Source organism: Sciurus vulgaris, assembly GCF_902686455.1.
Source record: "Sciurus vulgaris genome assembly, chromosome: 16".
NCBI lineage: Eukaryota > Metazoa > Chordata > Mammalia > Rodentia > Sciuridae > Sciurus > Sciurus vulgaris.
The window spans coordinates 17,602,431-17,615,532 of record NC_136477.1 but is presented as its reverse complement, the minus strand read 5'-3'; the positions used below and the strand labels follow the sequence as shown (position 1 = coordinate 17,615,532).

The 13,102-nt window shown below is 60.2% G+C and overlaps 2 protein-coding genes across 13 annotated transcripts in view; one reads left to right on the top strand and one right to left on the bottom strand.

Annotated features, from left to right (window-relative positions):
• Nucleotides 1–13,102, top strand: part of PDE4C (phosphodiesterase 4C) — a 187,969-nt gene that overhangs the window by 152,379 nt on the left and 22,488 nt on the right. The window lies entirely within an intron of this gene.
• Nucleotides 1–13,102, bottom strand: part of KCNN1 (potassium calcium-activated channel subfamily N member 1) — a 29,369-nt gene that overhangs the window by 11,014 nt on the left and 5,253 nt on the right. For 3 of the 6 annotated variants that reach the window (XR_013760012.1, XM_079115847.1, XM_079115851.1), the window contains exons 1-4: nucleotides 10,339–10,542; nucleotides 5,732–6,214; nucleotides 5,105–5,200; nucleotides 959–1,377 (exon numbers count right to left, since the gene is read on the bottom strand). Coding sequence is in view for 5 of the 6 variants with exons in the window: in XM_079115847.1 (XP_078971973.1) it covers nucleotides 959–1,377; nucleotides 5,105–5,200; nucleotides 5,732–6,214; nucleotides 10,339–10,500 (1,160 nt within the window). In the remaining variant the exon portion in view is untranslated. Of the gene's footprint in view, nucleotides 1–958; nucleotides 1,378–5,104; nucleotides 5,201–5,731; nucleotides 6,215–10,338; nucleotides 10,543–13,102 lie in introns of those variants that run through there. The other 3 variants (XM_079115848.1, XM_079115850.1, XM_079115849.1) reach the window with 1 other exon arrangement.

The following is a 13,102-nucleotide window of genomic DNA, read 5'->3' as shown; positions in this document are numbered from 1 at the left end:
AGGAAGGATAGAGTGACTGGCAGGGATGGGAAGCGAGGGTGAGCCCAGCCTGGGGATCCAGCCAAGGTCCTCCCCAGCTTGGCATGAGCAGGGAGACCCTCTCTTCGACTAGGAAGCCCCAGGGCAAGTCCTGTTGCTCCTCAGGGCCTCAGTTTTCCCATCTTTAAGTTGAGCCGATGACCTGCCACCTTCCGGGGCTGTCCAGAACAAACTCCCCACAGAAGCCCTGAAGGCTGGGTCACTCCAGATCCTCTAAGCACTCAGGAGGTGACTTCAGAGCCCGCGGAGGCCAGCTGCCTAAACAGAATGCTTCTCTAGGCGCCTTCCTTCCTGTGGAGACAGGACCCCAGGCGCAGAGAAGATGCCCTCCGGCCAGGGGTGGGGCTGATGCGACCCCCCTGTTCCGTGCTGGCAGCCCCGGCTGACCCTCCAGCTCCCCTCAGTTCTTGGCAGCTAATCTTAAATTCCTGGCAGCGAGGCCACCATGGCGGGCTGCAGCTCTGAGCGCGCGGCTCGGCCAAGGGCGGGACTCACATGTTCTCCCTACGGTCCGGCGGGGCGGGCAGAGGGGGGAAGGAAAGCCGGTTAACCGTGGGGGGAGGGGAGCAAGGGCCTGAGGGGCCGTCCCTGGCCCACTGCGTCCTGGGGCCTTTGCCACCCTGGCCAGAGGTCACCAAGGGTCTCCTCGAGTGGCGAGTGGCGAGAGGCGCAGCGAAGGAGCTCTGCGGAGGGAGGGGAGAGCCAGGGAGTCCCGCCCACGCCGGGGAGGAGCCAAGCGCGGCCCCGACTGGGCTGGGCGGAAGGTCCCCAGGATGAGCATGGAGACCACGAACTGGGGACAGGGGGCACCACGGCGGCCTTGGGGGTGGGTGGAAGTGATGGCCCGGGGACTCCGAGGCCACGGGAGTCGTGGGCGGGCATGGGGATCGCAGGCCTGGCGGGCCTCCGGCGGGCGCACCTCTCACAGACGCGCACGGTCCAGGCGGCGATGACCCAGGACGAGATGCTGAAGACCAGCAGGACGGTGCCCGGGCAGATGGTCATGAGCGTCTTCATGACGAAGCGCGTGTTGAAGGTGATCTTGTTGAGCGCCCCGATGCTGCGGCTCGAGGCGTCGGTGAAGATCTTGCTGTGCAGCAGCATGACGCGGCCCAGCAGGTAGAGGCGGAGGAACATGGGGATGGACAGCAGCACGTCCACGTCGGCCTCGGCCACCGACGGCGCGTACGTGAAGGCCAGCCGCGCCGTCCACGTGAAGCGGTAGTGGCCGGGCACCGGGTGGATGGCGCACACGGCCAGCTCCAGCGAGATGAGGAAGACGCGCTCGCAGGTCATGGCGATGCGCCAGTCGTCCGCCCCGTTGTCCACCATGAAGAGCTGCGGAGGGCGATGCGCGGGGGGCGGTGGGTCCCCGAGTCGCCCCCGGGCCCCACCCTCAAGGGCGGCCTCGCCAGAAAACCCCAGCCTCAGATTTTCCCAAGAAAAATCAGAAGCGTGGCCTCGGAGGACACTCCCTAGTTCCAGCTCTGGCCAGATTCAAACTAAATGTCAGATGGGTGTCCCCCAAAAGTTAAGCACAGTTACTAATGATCCCGCCGTCGCACCCCTAGGAAGAGCGTGACAAAGAAATACATTGAAACAATCCCCCATCAGCCACACTCCCAGCAGGGCATTCACCATTGACGGCAGCGGGTTAACCCGTGTACCCGTCCACGGACAGATGGAGACGAGACCTAGTGGAGCGCGCCCCAAATCCCTGCATTCAGCCAACTGCGAATGGAAGATATTGGGGTGCATGCCACCTATACTAGATGTGCCCAGTCTTTTCCTCGTCACTGTGCCCTAGACAATGCAGAATGGCGGCTATGTACACAGATCCACGTTGGGTGAGGTACTATAAATCATCTAGGGATGATGCAAAGTCTATGAGAAGATATAGCCCAGCCAGGTTAGCCTGTGATCCCAGCCACTCAGGAGGCTGAGGCAGGAGGATTGCAAGTTTGAAGCCAGCCTCAGCAACTTAGGGAGACCCTGTCTCAAAGTAAAAAATAAAAAGGACTGAGTATGTGGCAGAGCCCCTTGGGTTCAATCCCCAGCGCCAAACAGAACAAAATCTACAAGAGGATGTGGCCAGGCTGTGCGAACTCCAACCATCTTATTCTATCTGAAATGCTGCTTGTTGTTTTATTGTTATTCTTGGGTTTGTTTGGGGGTTTTTTGGGTGCTGGGGGTAGAACCCAGGGCCTTGCTGCATGCCAGGCAAGTGCTCTACCCTGAGCCATACCCCCAGACCCAACTGTGTCCCTTGAAATTCATGTGGAAGCCCCAACCTCCAATGTGACTAATTGGACACAGGACTGTTAGATATAATTAAGGTTAAATGAGGTAATTAGAGACCACTGGGTGCTGTGGTGCACGCCTGTAGTCCTGGCAGCTTGGGAGGCTGAGTCAGGAGGATGGCGAGTTCAAAGCCAGCCTCAGCAAAAGTGAGGAATTAAGCAACTCGGTGAGACCCTGTTGTAAATTAAATACAAAACAGGACTGGGGATGTGGCTCCATGGTCGAGTGCCCCTGAGTTCAATCCCCAGTACCAAAAAAAAAAAAAAAAAAGAGAGAGACCTACTCCAATAAGGCTGGTGTGTTGATAAGAGAGGAGACCAGGGGCCACAGGTGAACACACACCGAACCACGTGAGGACACCACAACCAAACGGCCATTTATGAGGCAAGAAGAGAGGAGGCCCCAGGGGAAGCAGCCCTGCTGGCCCTTGATCTTGGACTTCTGGCCTCCAAGGCCAGAACTGTGAGAAGACAAATGTCTTTAAGTCATTCCGCTTGTGGTATTTGATCCATGGCGGCCCCAGCGAACTCACATAGATTTTATTCACTTACTAATATTGTGTGGCTCTATTTATATGAAGTGTCCAGAACAGGTGAATCCAGACAGAAAACAGATGCGTGGCTGCGGGGGTGGGAGGGGATGGGGAGTGACTGCTGATGGGAAGGGTTTCCTGCTGGGATGATGAACACATTCTGGAACCAGGTAGAAGTATGGCAGTTAACATTACAATGCACGAGAGGCCACTGAACTGTTCTCCTTTAAAATGGTTAAAGTTATATGAATTTTACCTCAGTAAAAAAATCTAAGGCTGCAGTTGTGGCTCAGTGGCAGAGGCTTGCCTGGCACTTGTGAGGCACTGGGTTCCATCCCCAGCACCACATGAAAAATAAATAAATAGAAAAAAGCTACTGTGTCCATTACAATTAAAAATATGTTTTTTTAAATGCAGTGGGATGCAGTGGTACATGCCTACAATCCAACTACTTGGGAGGCTGAGGCAGAAGGATCACAAGTTTGAGGCCCACCTCAGTAACTCAGCGAGGCATTAAGCAACTTAGCGAAACTCTGTCTCAAAATAAAAAATTAAAAGGGCTGGGGATGTGGCTCAGTGGCAGAGTGCATGCCTAGCAACCACAAGACACTGGATCCCATTCCCAGCAGTGCCAAAATGATGAAATAAAATAAATGAAAATAAAACAGGAGCAAGGCAGGGCGGGAGGGCTCAGTGCAGCCCGGGTTTGATCCCCAGGGCTGCCAAGAGGGACTCGGCATTCAGACCCAGACAGGCACACAGAGAAAGCACCACAGGAGCCTCAAGAGACCAGCTCCGCATCTCCCAGCCAAGAGCACCGAGGCTGCAGGCAGTGCCAGAAGCCAGGCAAGAGGTCTGGGAAGGCCCCCCACAGTCCTGAGGAGGAGCCAGCTTGCAGATGCCTTGATCTTGAACTTCTAGCCACCAGGACCCTGATCGAGTGCATCTGTGTTGGAGCCACTCTGTTGTGGGTCTCTGCAATGCCCTGGAGTTCGTCAGTACAGAACTCCAGCCTTTCTTCACGACTGGATGGCTCTCTATCCTACAGAGGCAGCACGTCTTGTTTTCTTTATCCATTCACTCATTGAGGGACTTTTTTTGGGGGGGTGGGGTGCCAGGGATTGACCCTGGAGGTGCTTAGCCACTGAGTCACACCCCCAGCCCTTTTAATATTTTATTTTGAGACAGGGTCTCGCTGAGTTGCTCAGGGCCTCACTAAATAATTGAGGCTGGCTTTGAATTTGTGATCCTCCTGCCTCAGCCTCCCCAGCTGCTGGGATTTCACTGAGGGAAGTTTGTACATTGTTTCTCTTTTCTGGCCATTGTGAAAGGTGCTGTTATAAACATTTGTGTGGATGTTGGTTTTTGTTTCTCTTGGGTGTAAACCTAGGAGCGGATTGTTAGGGGTCAGGGTTACCTCCTGGTTAGCTAGAATCAGCCCTCCACACTCGCGAGTTCCACGCCTGCGTATTCAGCCACCCACGGACTGAAAATACTCTGAAACAAAATCCCAGCTGTACCGATTCTTTTCTTGTGATTCCCCAAACGGTACAACACGCGCACCTTTACGTTGTATTAGGCATTCTAAGTCACCTAGAGATGATTTGAAGTTTGCAGGAGGATGGGCAGAAGTTTTATGCAAATACTATGTCATGTGACAGAAGGAGCTTGCCCGTCCTGGGATTGAGGTATCTTTGGGGGTCCTGGAACCAGTGCCGCATGGACACCAAGTGCTGACGCTGTTTGAGGAACTGCCAGGCACCTGTCCCCAACAGCCATGCCCCAAAAAACATCTGCGCAGGGCCGGATGGGGATTTCTGTCATGCGTATTCTGCCTGACTGAGGTGTCTGGAGGTGGGGTCTGAGGTGAAGGCAGGAGTCCAGGGACAGGACGCGGGTGTGACGGGGGGTGAGCGGCCCGGTGGAACACTCCCAGCACATGTGACTGCAGTACATGGGGTCCAGCCAGCAGGGCCGTGGAAATCACGGTCCAGACCTCAGCCAGCCTGTCCTTCCACCTGTCTGCTTTGGTTTGGAAATGAGCATGAAAATCAAAAAGTAGACGCGTTACAGGGAGATTTCGTGACCTCCGGTGACGCTCCGCGGAGAACTTTGGTTTGGTCCAGGAGAATATGTGGCCTCTGTGTCCAGGGGAGCTGGGGTCCCAGCTGGCTGATAGGGGCACCCTGGGCCCAGGCCGAGGGGCCCCGCCCTGCCCGGGGAGGCACTGACCTGGATCTCCCGGGCGTGGTAGAGGACGACGAGGCCCAGCAGGATGGCGGTGGACAGGCTGATGAGGCATTTCAGCGCGAAGGAGAACAGGGAGTCCTGGCGGGAGGAAGACGCGCCTGCGGGAGGGGCCCCGGCGGCCTGCGGGATCCCGACACCACCTGGCGGGCCAGTACCCGCCAAGCTCAGCCTCCCGCGCCGCCTGTCCCGGCCGGTCCACATGAGTCCCGGCGCTTCGCCATTCACAAAGCCTGGTGCCACACGGGCCGGGGGACCCCACGGCGCCCAGGCCTGCCGGAGCACAGACAGGAGCCTCCAGCACCCGGGGCTGGGGGGACGAGGCCCTGACCTCTCTGCGGTCACACAGTTGGCACTGGAGGGCCCCCAGCCAGGCTGGTAGCCAGCCGCCCGGGAGAAGCGAAGCGGAGGAAGGCCTGACCCTGCCCCCAGCCCAGGCCTCCCTGGGGTCGCCCTCCCCACCTCGAGCCAGCAGAGGGAAGGGGCTGAGCCTGCCTCCCTCACGGTGGCCGCCCCGCTGTCCCCCAGAGGTGGGGACTGCATTCCCTGCCCGGCCGCCTCTCCTGCAGCACCAGCTCCAGGCCCAAGGGCCTGGGCCAGGCTGCTCCGTACCTTGGTGTACACCCCCCAGGACAGCTCGGTCTCCGTCACCATGACAACGATGCCAAACATGCCAAAGATGAGGGCGTAGTCGCTGAGACGCTTCCGCTTCTCAAAGAGGGCCCTCCGGTGGCCCAGGCGGTGGCCCACGGTTGGGGGCTTCCCAGGGCCCCTCCGCCCGCCTGCTTCGTCCTCCTCCTCCTCCTCCTCCTCCTCCTGGTCCTGGGGTTGCCCCCGGGGGCTGCCCGGCGAGAGCTGGGCTGGCTCGCTCTTGGCCACCACCACCTGGAGGCCAGGGCTGTGCGGGGCGTACGGGGGGCGGCCCGCTTCAGGGTCCGGAGGTTCTCGGCCCAGAATGCCTGGCCCGCTGCCCAGCGGCCGCCCCACACTACCATTGTGGCTGTGGCCGTTCATGACCACCTGGGTGCCGGGGCTGAACTCACTGCAGGCCGCCCGGGGCCCGGCATGGCTCAGGGGCTGGGCTCCTGAGCTGACCTGTGGGGAGCAGAGGGACTTGGTCACAGAAAGGCCAGAGGAGCAGGGATCAGCACCACCATTCCAGAACATTCTGAGACAGGCCACCTCAAGAGTCATTCAACCCAGAATGCTGACGTGGGGTCACCATCCAGAAGCCTGGGGCTGAACGCCCCTCCTGTGCTAAACCAGTCCTCACGGTGGTGGCCGAGGGGCCCTCTGCGGGCAGGCTTCTTCCCACCCCCACTATCCCAGACTCGCTCCCCTCAGTCACACTGGCCTCCCCAAGACCCCGTCCCAGCAAGCTCAGTCCTGCCTCCGAGCCCCTGCAGAGGCTGTGCACTCTGCCTCGATCACCCTTCCACCAGACCCTGGCCCGACCCAGCACAGTGCCAGCACGCAGCCGACACTCAGTGAGCGGCACTGCCCAGCAGGGTTGCCTGGGAGCAGAGAGAGGTGTCCGGGAGGAGAAGGTTTTGCTCTGGGTCAGCCTGGGCAGGCTTCTGGGTGGAGCCTCTGCTTCCTCTCCCCAAAATTTCCAAAGGCCTCCTTGCCTTCATGCGGGCTGGGGTGTGGCCTGGGGTATGTCAGAGATCACGGCTGTGGCTGGAGCCCTGGAAGCTCCCTTTGCCTCAGCAGGGGGAGTTCCCATCGGCTCGGGAGTCCAGGACCAACGCGGGGGTCCAGGATTTAATTCTAGAATCCCAGAACCAATTCTTCAGGGCCTCCTGAGACATGCTTGGCCTGACCCTATGACTCTGGGCCAGCCTCAGTGTCCCCACTGGGTTACTGTGGGGCAGACTGATCCCTTGACAATGTTCTGTGGTGTCACATGTGAGTATAGGGACTGAAATGACAGGGCCCTGATGCCACTGTCTAGATAGATTCTCCTGGGGTCAGACCCTCCCACCCTGCCTTCTGTCTCATGCCCTCATCAGTACATCCTTCTGCCCCCGGTCAGGGTTTATTGAGCATCTACTATGTGCCGTGCTCCATTCTCCACTCAATTGTTCACCCTAGTTCTCACGGTATACCCAGGAAGTGACCCTGGATTTGGCCAGCCTTACAGGTGGAGCCCCAGAGGTGCAGTGTTGTGAAGGGACAGATTCTGGCCCAGGCCACCTGGTAGCGTTCTTGTGTTGTCCTGTGGCTGGCACAGACTAGCACTCTTCTGTACACCAGGCCTGGGACAGGGAGGTGGGCAGCAGCCGTGCACGTAGGCAGGACAGTCCCCACTCCCACTGGGGTGGCCGATATGGGGACCATTAACTCGGGATACGCGGAGACGAGCCAGACTGCCTGGGGGGACATTAGTGACCTTGGCCACCCCACACGTCACAGTCCACTCGTGCCCTTGTCCAGGAGCCCCACACTGTCTGTCCCCCAACCACGTATGCATCTCCAGACACTGGTGCCGCCGCCCTGTGGCCGACCTGCAAGAGCCCGTCCCCTGCCTCCTCCCACTGTGTCACCGGGCACCTCGGCCTAGCCCTTCACAGCAAAGGCCTGGCCTCCAGAGGCCCCGCGCCTCAGAACTTTGTAGGCTCATGATTTTCTTGGCTCTGATTTGTCTCTATCTACACAAATTCACAAACCCCTGCTCTCTACGCAAAGGCCACCGCCTTGCATGGGGGGTGGCGCTCATCCAGGGCCCTGGATCCTGCCCTTGCTTGACGGCGGGGTGGGGGACAAAGAGACCCCAAGTGCCCTTCCACCGCCCCGAGCTGCGGAGCACAGGCAGGCAGGAGAGCGGCTGGCCTGGCGGGCAGGACCTGGGGGCTGGGGGCCGGGGACCAGCAGAGGGCCACTGCAAACGACCTTCCAAAATGCACCGCTGAAGAGGCAATTTAAGATGTGACTCAGCCACCCGACGCCCGGGCCAAGTTCAGTGGTGTATCTGCCATATTCCTCCTCGCCTGGCAGCCGCGTCCTAAGGTGCCCTGGGCAGGGAGGGGGCAGGGAGGAGCGGACAGATGACAGGTGGCTTCTGAGTGGGCAGAGGGTGGAGGGCTTTCCTGGAGCCACCACGTGGACAAGCAGCAGGGCTCTGGCTGCGTTTCAAGCCTTGATCAGGAAGATCACATTTCACCCACCCAACGGGGCAGGTGGTATTCCTGTTCTCATTCTGCAGATGAGGTACAAAGCTCAGAGAGGTTGAGCACACTGCCCAAGGTCACACAGCCAGGAAGGGCAGGGACCAGGTGAGTGTCATTCAGAGGTGTCAGGATCTGTCATGTGAAGAGGGAATCAGCCCAGCCTTGCCCTTGAGAGGCCAGGAGCTGGGAGCACAAGGGGTGGCGAGTTCTAGATCCCTCCTTGGCCTCAGATGAACAGAAGGAGAGTGCCTTGCCTGAGATGCGTGCTTCAAAAAGGGGCAGCCCATTTCTAGGAAGGACCAGAGGGCCCTGGGGACAAGAGGCCCTCACTCTTCCCAGGTATTCCTTCTCCTCCCCCAGGGCAACCTGGATGCCCAGAGGCCCAGAAACTCCTCTGAAACACCAACCGAGCTTTGGAAGTATGAAAGGGTATTTTTTTCCTTTGTTTTTCTTTCTGTGGTACTGGGGATCGAAGCCAGGGCTGCTCCAGCACTGAGCTACATTCCCAGCCCCACTTTTTAAAAATTTTTTATGTTGAGACAGGGTTTTGCTAAGTTGCGCAGGCTAGCCTCAAACCTGTAAGCCTCCTGCTTCAGCCTCCAAAGTCTCTGGGATTAGAGGTGTGTGCCACTGTGCTTGGCAAGGGTGTGTTTTTCTATTCCAGGGCCCCAGGTTCACCATGGAGATTCCCCATACGGTAGGAACCCCTGTGGACTGCACTTGGAGTTGAGCATCCTGGGCATTTGACGATTGTTGAATGTGTCTGGGAGAAAGACCCCTGCTCCCCGAAGGCTGGGGTAGGGGCACCCACAACATCCCAGGAGAGACACACACAGACTTGTGGGAAGCTGGCAGGCTCGGGGGCCAGGAGGGCTCTTGAGAAAAGCAGGGAGCAGAGGAGCTGGCCCCTATCCAACAGCATGTGGGGAGAGAGGAAAGCCAGCTGCCCCCGACATGCCCTTTTACAGTTGATGGGTTGGTGAAGCAGCTGCCCACGGGGAACCCTCAGGTGCCCCTACCAAGGGGGGAAGTCATTGCCCCTTCCCGGAATGGCTCTTTTGTAAAGGACCCCAATAGTGCTCACCCCACACCATGCTGACCAGAAGGGAGTAAGAGACAACTCTTTTCATTCTTAGAACTGGATCAGGTGGTGTCCCCTGCTCATCCACCAGTCCTTCAAGTCCCCAACCCCACCCCAGCGTTTCCAAAGAGCCAGAGCCACCCATGGCAGAAACTTCCAGGATGCACAGGCCTGTTTTGAGTCCCCAGCCAGGGCAACCCCAAGGCCGTGTGTCCCTGTGGAGGGTGAGGAAGGACCCCAAGGGTCCCCTCGGTGCTCTCGGGTCCCTAACTCTGCAAGGTGGGCAGGCTCAACCTGTCCTCCTGCCCTGTGGCCCGGCGCCTGGGAGCTGTGCAGTAGGTGCTGGCTGCCAGCCTGGTCCCCCATCACCAGCGCCAGAACCTGCCTGCCAGCCCCTGGGGTGCGGAGGGAGCCTCCCTGGGCGCCCTCCCCTCTGATCCATCTCCACCAGCCTCTCTGCTGGGCCCCCAGACTCTGGCATTCACATCTGCTGCCACACCTTCTGGACAGCAGGGGCAATGCCCTGGGCTGGGTGCAGGGACCTCTCTGTCCGGGAAGAACTGGGAGACTGGGTTCAATGACCCTTTGCAAGGCATCCCCGTCCCTGGATCTAGGGGTCAGCAGTGGCGAGGGGCTCCTCCTTCCCGTACCAAGTCATCCGGGCTCGCTGCCCACCCCGGCAAGCTCCTCCACCTCCAGCGTGTCTGTCAGTCCGGAGACTCGCTGCTGCACCCCCTCCAGCGGACCCAGACCCTCGCCCTCCAGGACGGGGGTCCGGACTCTGCACTCGCTTGGCAGGGCACACACAGTCACCCCCTCCTCGTGTCCCCTGCGTTCCAGACTCCCGAGACCCTCCCTCCTGGCCCTAACCCCAAACCGTGTCCCCTTCTGGGACCTGGCTCCCTCCTTGGGTACCCGGGGCTGCACATCTCGGACCCTCGCGCCTCCCCTGCCATCCCACCTTGTACCTGAGGACGACGGTGGATGGACGAGGCTGGCGGGGAGAGGGTCCCGCGTGGCCGTGGACTCCCGGGTAGAGGCCGGGGCCGGGGTCGCGGCCGGGACGGGCAGCAGCTGGCGTGCACGGGGCCCCCGGGCGGCGGGGCTGGGGGCGGCGGCGGCCGGCGCATCCCCCGCCGCCCAGTCTACGGGCCCGGCCGGGGGGCGAACGCCCGCCCCAGCCGGGAGAGGAGGGGGCGGTGCGACGCGAGCGGCGCCGCCGATTGGCCGATCGCTGTTGGCCCCGCCCCCGACGACCCCGCAAGCCCCGCCTATATTTAAAGATCCCACATTCCCGGGCGCCCTTTCTCCCCCTCCGTGCGCGGTTGGTGGTCAAGTTCTCACTCTTGTCCCGCGTCCAGGAAGGGGACTTGGCAGAACCACAACCCCCGCTCGCCACTGCCTTGGGACCGCCCAGCCACCCGTTTCCCAAAATGGGTCCCCTAACTTCAGTGGCCCCTCGAACCTTTGCGTGCCTCGGGGCCATCCGCGCCACACGCACGGCTGGATGGACCAGCTGCGTGCCCCCTCCCTAAACGACCTCCTCTGTGGTCGGCTCAGCGTAGAGGAGCAGGAGGCAGGAGGCAGGATGGGGGCAAGTGGGGGTGCCTGGAAGCCCGCTGCAGGAGGTGGGGTGTCTGCGGCCGGAGGGACAACTGGGAGGACACCTTCTCTGGGAGGAGAGATGCCTGCTCGCCTCGGGCCCTCCAGCCCTAGACCCCAATACCCTTGCCCAGGATGGCCGGCAGCAGGAGCCCCACTGAGTTGGGATCACCAAGTTGGGGGTCCCCCAAACAGTGCTCGTCCCCTGGCACCCAGGTCGGCGTTCATTCGACCTTAATGGAGGCTCCAGGAGAGTCTTGGGGAACAGAGGTGGGGACAGAGGTGGGGAACGCTCATCCTCCCACCTGGTTTCCCTGGTGCCTGGAGCTGGGGGTGACAGGTGCCTGACCCTGTGCCCTAGCCCAGGACTTCCTGGGGCAGCAGCTCTCCTCCCATCGCCCCACATCCCCATCTGTTTCCTTCCTAGAGCTCTAGGTGGGAACATCAGATGGCACTTGTCACAGCCTGAGGGCAGTTTTGTTTCCTCTATGGTTCTCGGAAAACAGCTGGACGGAAGGAAGGAAGGAAGGAAGGAAGGAAGGAAGGAAGGAAGGAAGGAAGGAAGGAAGGAGGGAGGGAGGGAGGGAGGGAGGGAGGGAGGGAGGGAGGGAGGGAGGGAGGAAGGAAGGAGGGAGGGAGGAAGGAAGGAAGGAGGTGCCGGTGGACAGTGGACACCTGCGCAGGAGGCCGGGGGTAGCAGGTGGGCTGCTGATGGACTGAGACTGAGCAGGGCCAGGGGATGTCTCAAGGCCCAGGGTGGCAGATGGGCCCTGTTCTCTCCTCTCTAGAGCCTGCTTCTGGTCACCCTGATGTGGTGACAGTGTTCAGGGCTGTGACAGGAAATGGAGACCCTGGTGGTCCCTGCCACGTCCACATAGATGGGGCTGGATGAGTGCCACCAGGATAAGAATCAAAAACCCCCCAAAACCCGAGAGTGCCATGGGGACCTCAGAGGGACAGGAGAGTCCCTCCTCCCTCCTGAATAGCAGTCGCCCGCCCCCATCGCCCTTGCACTGGAAGTCCCTGCCTGGAGGGGGTCCTTCTAAAGTGCACCATTGAGAGTCGCCCTGCTCCCCAGGTCAGGAACGCACCCCTGCCCTGCTGAACTCAAGGCCCCTGGTCCTGACGGCCTGGTCCACCCCCGTCAGGTCCCAGCTGCAGGGGCAGCACTTACACTGTGCCCACTGACCCTGCCCTGCCTGCCTGTGGAGGCTGCGGCACTGAACGGTGTGTAAACATGCCCAATTCACAAGAGTGTCAGTCACCACCTCTTTTGGAGGCCCCCCCATCCCTCTGGCCTTGCCCAGGTCCCCAGCCTCTGCACCCACGTTCTCCCTCTGGAGAAAGTCATCTTCCCTTGGGGCCCCTCAAGGAGACGAGCCTGGGGCAGCTGAGCTGGTGAGCTACTGAGACGGGGCTGCTGCCCACTGGACTCCCGCCCCTTGGACACGAGGCTGGTGGTGGGTGTTGGGGTCAGGAGTGGACATGGGTGGGGCCCTGGGTGGGGATTACTGGGGCTCCATTCCAGGCAGAGCCTCCCATCAGCCTATGGCTGAACCCAAGGAGCCTGCAAATGAGCTGGGTAGCTGGCCAAGACACCCCTGGGACTCACACCCCAGGAAATGGCTGGGCACACTGGCTCAGTGTCCTCTCTCACAGGCAGGGGGCTGCTGGAGGCAGCAGGACAGGAAGTCCTTCCCTAGGGGCCAGCAATCCCTGGGCGGTGGCTGAGGGTCTGGGGCTCCTTCTCAGAGCTGAGTGCAGGCAACAGTCCAGCCTATACACACCACACCCCTCCCCCGGTTGACTTCCTGGAGGAGGGGACAATCCTCTTCAAACAGGGAAAGAAAACTGCCCGTGATCTCCACAGCAGAAGGCCTGCCTGGTGTGGCCCCAGGCCCATCCCCGCACCCCACAGCAAGCAAAGAGAACCTCAGGGCTGAGGCAGGAGGGCCGTGACTTCAAAGCCAGCCTCAGCAACTTAGTGAGACCCTGCCTCTAAATAAAATATAAAAAGGGCTGGGGATGTGGCTCAGTGCCCTGGGTTCAATCCCTGGTACCCCCCCCAAAAAGAATTATTTCAGATATTCAGATACACAAAAGCATCGGGAAGAGATCCAGGGACGTGAG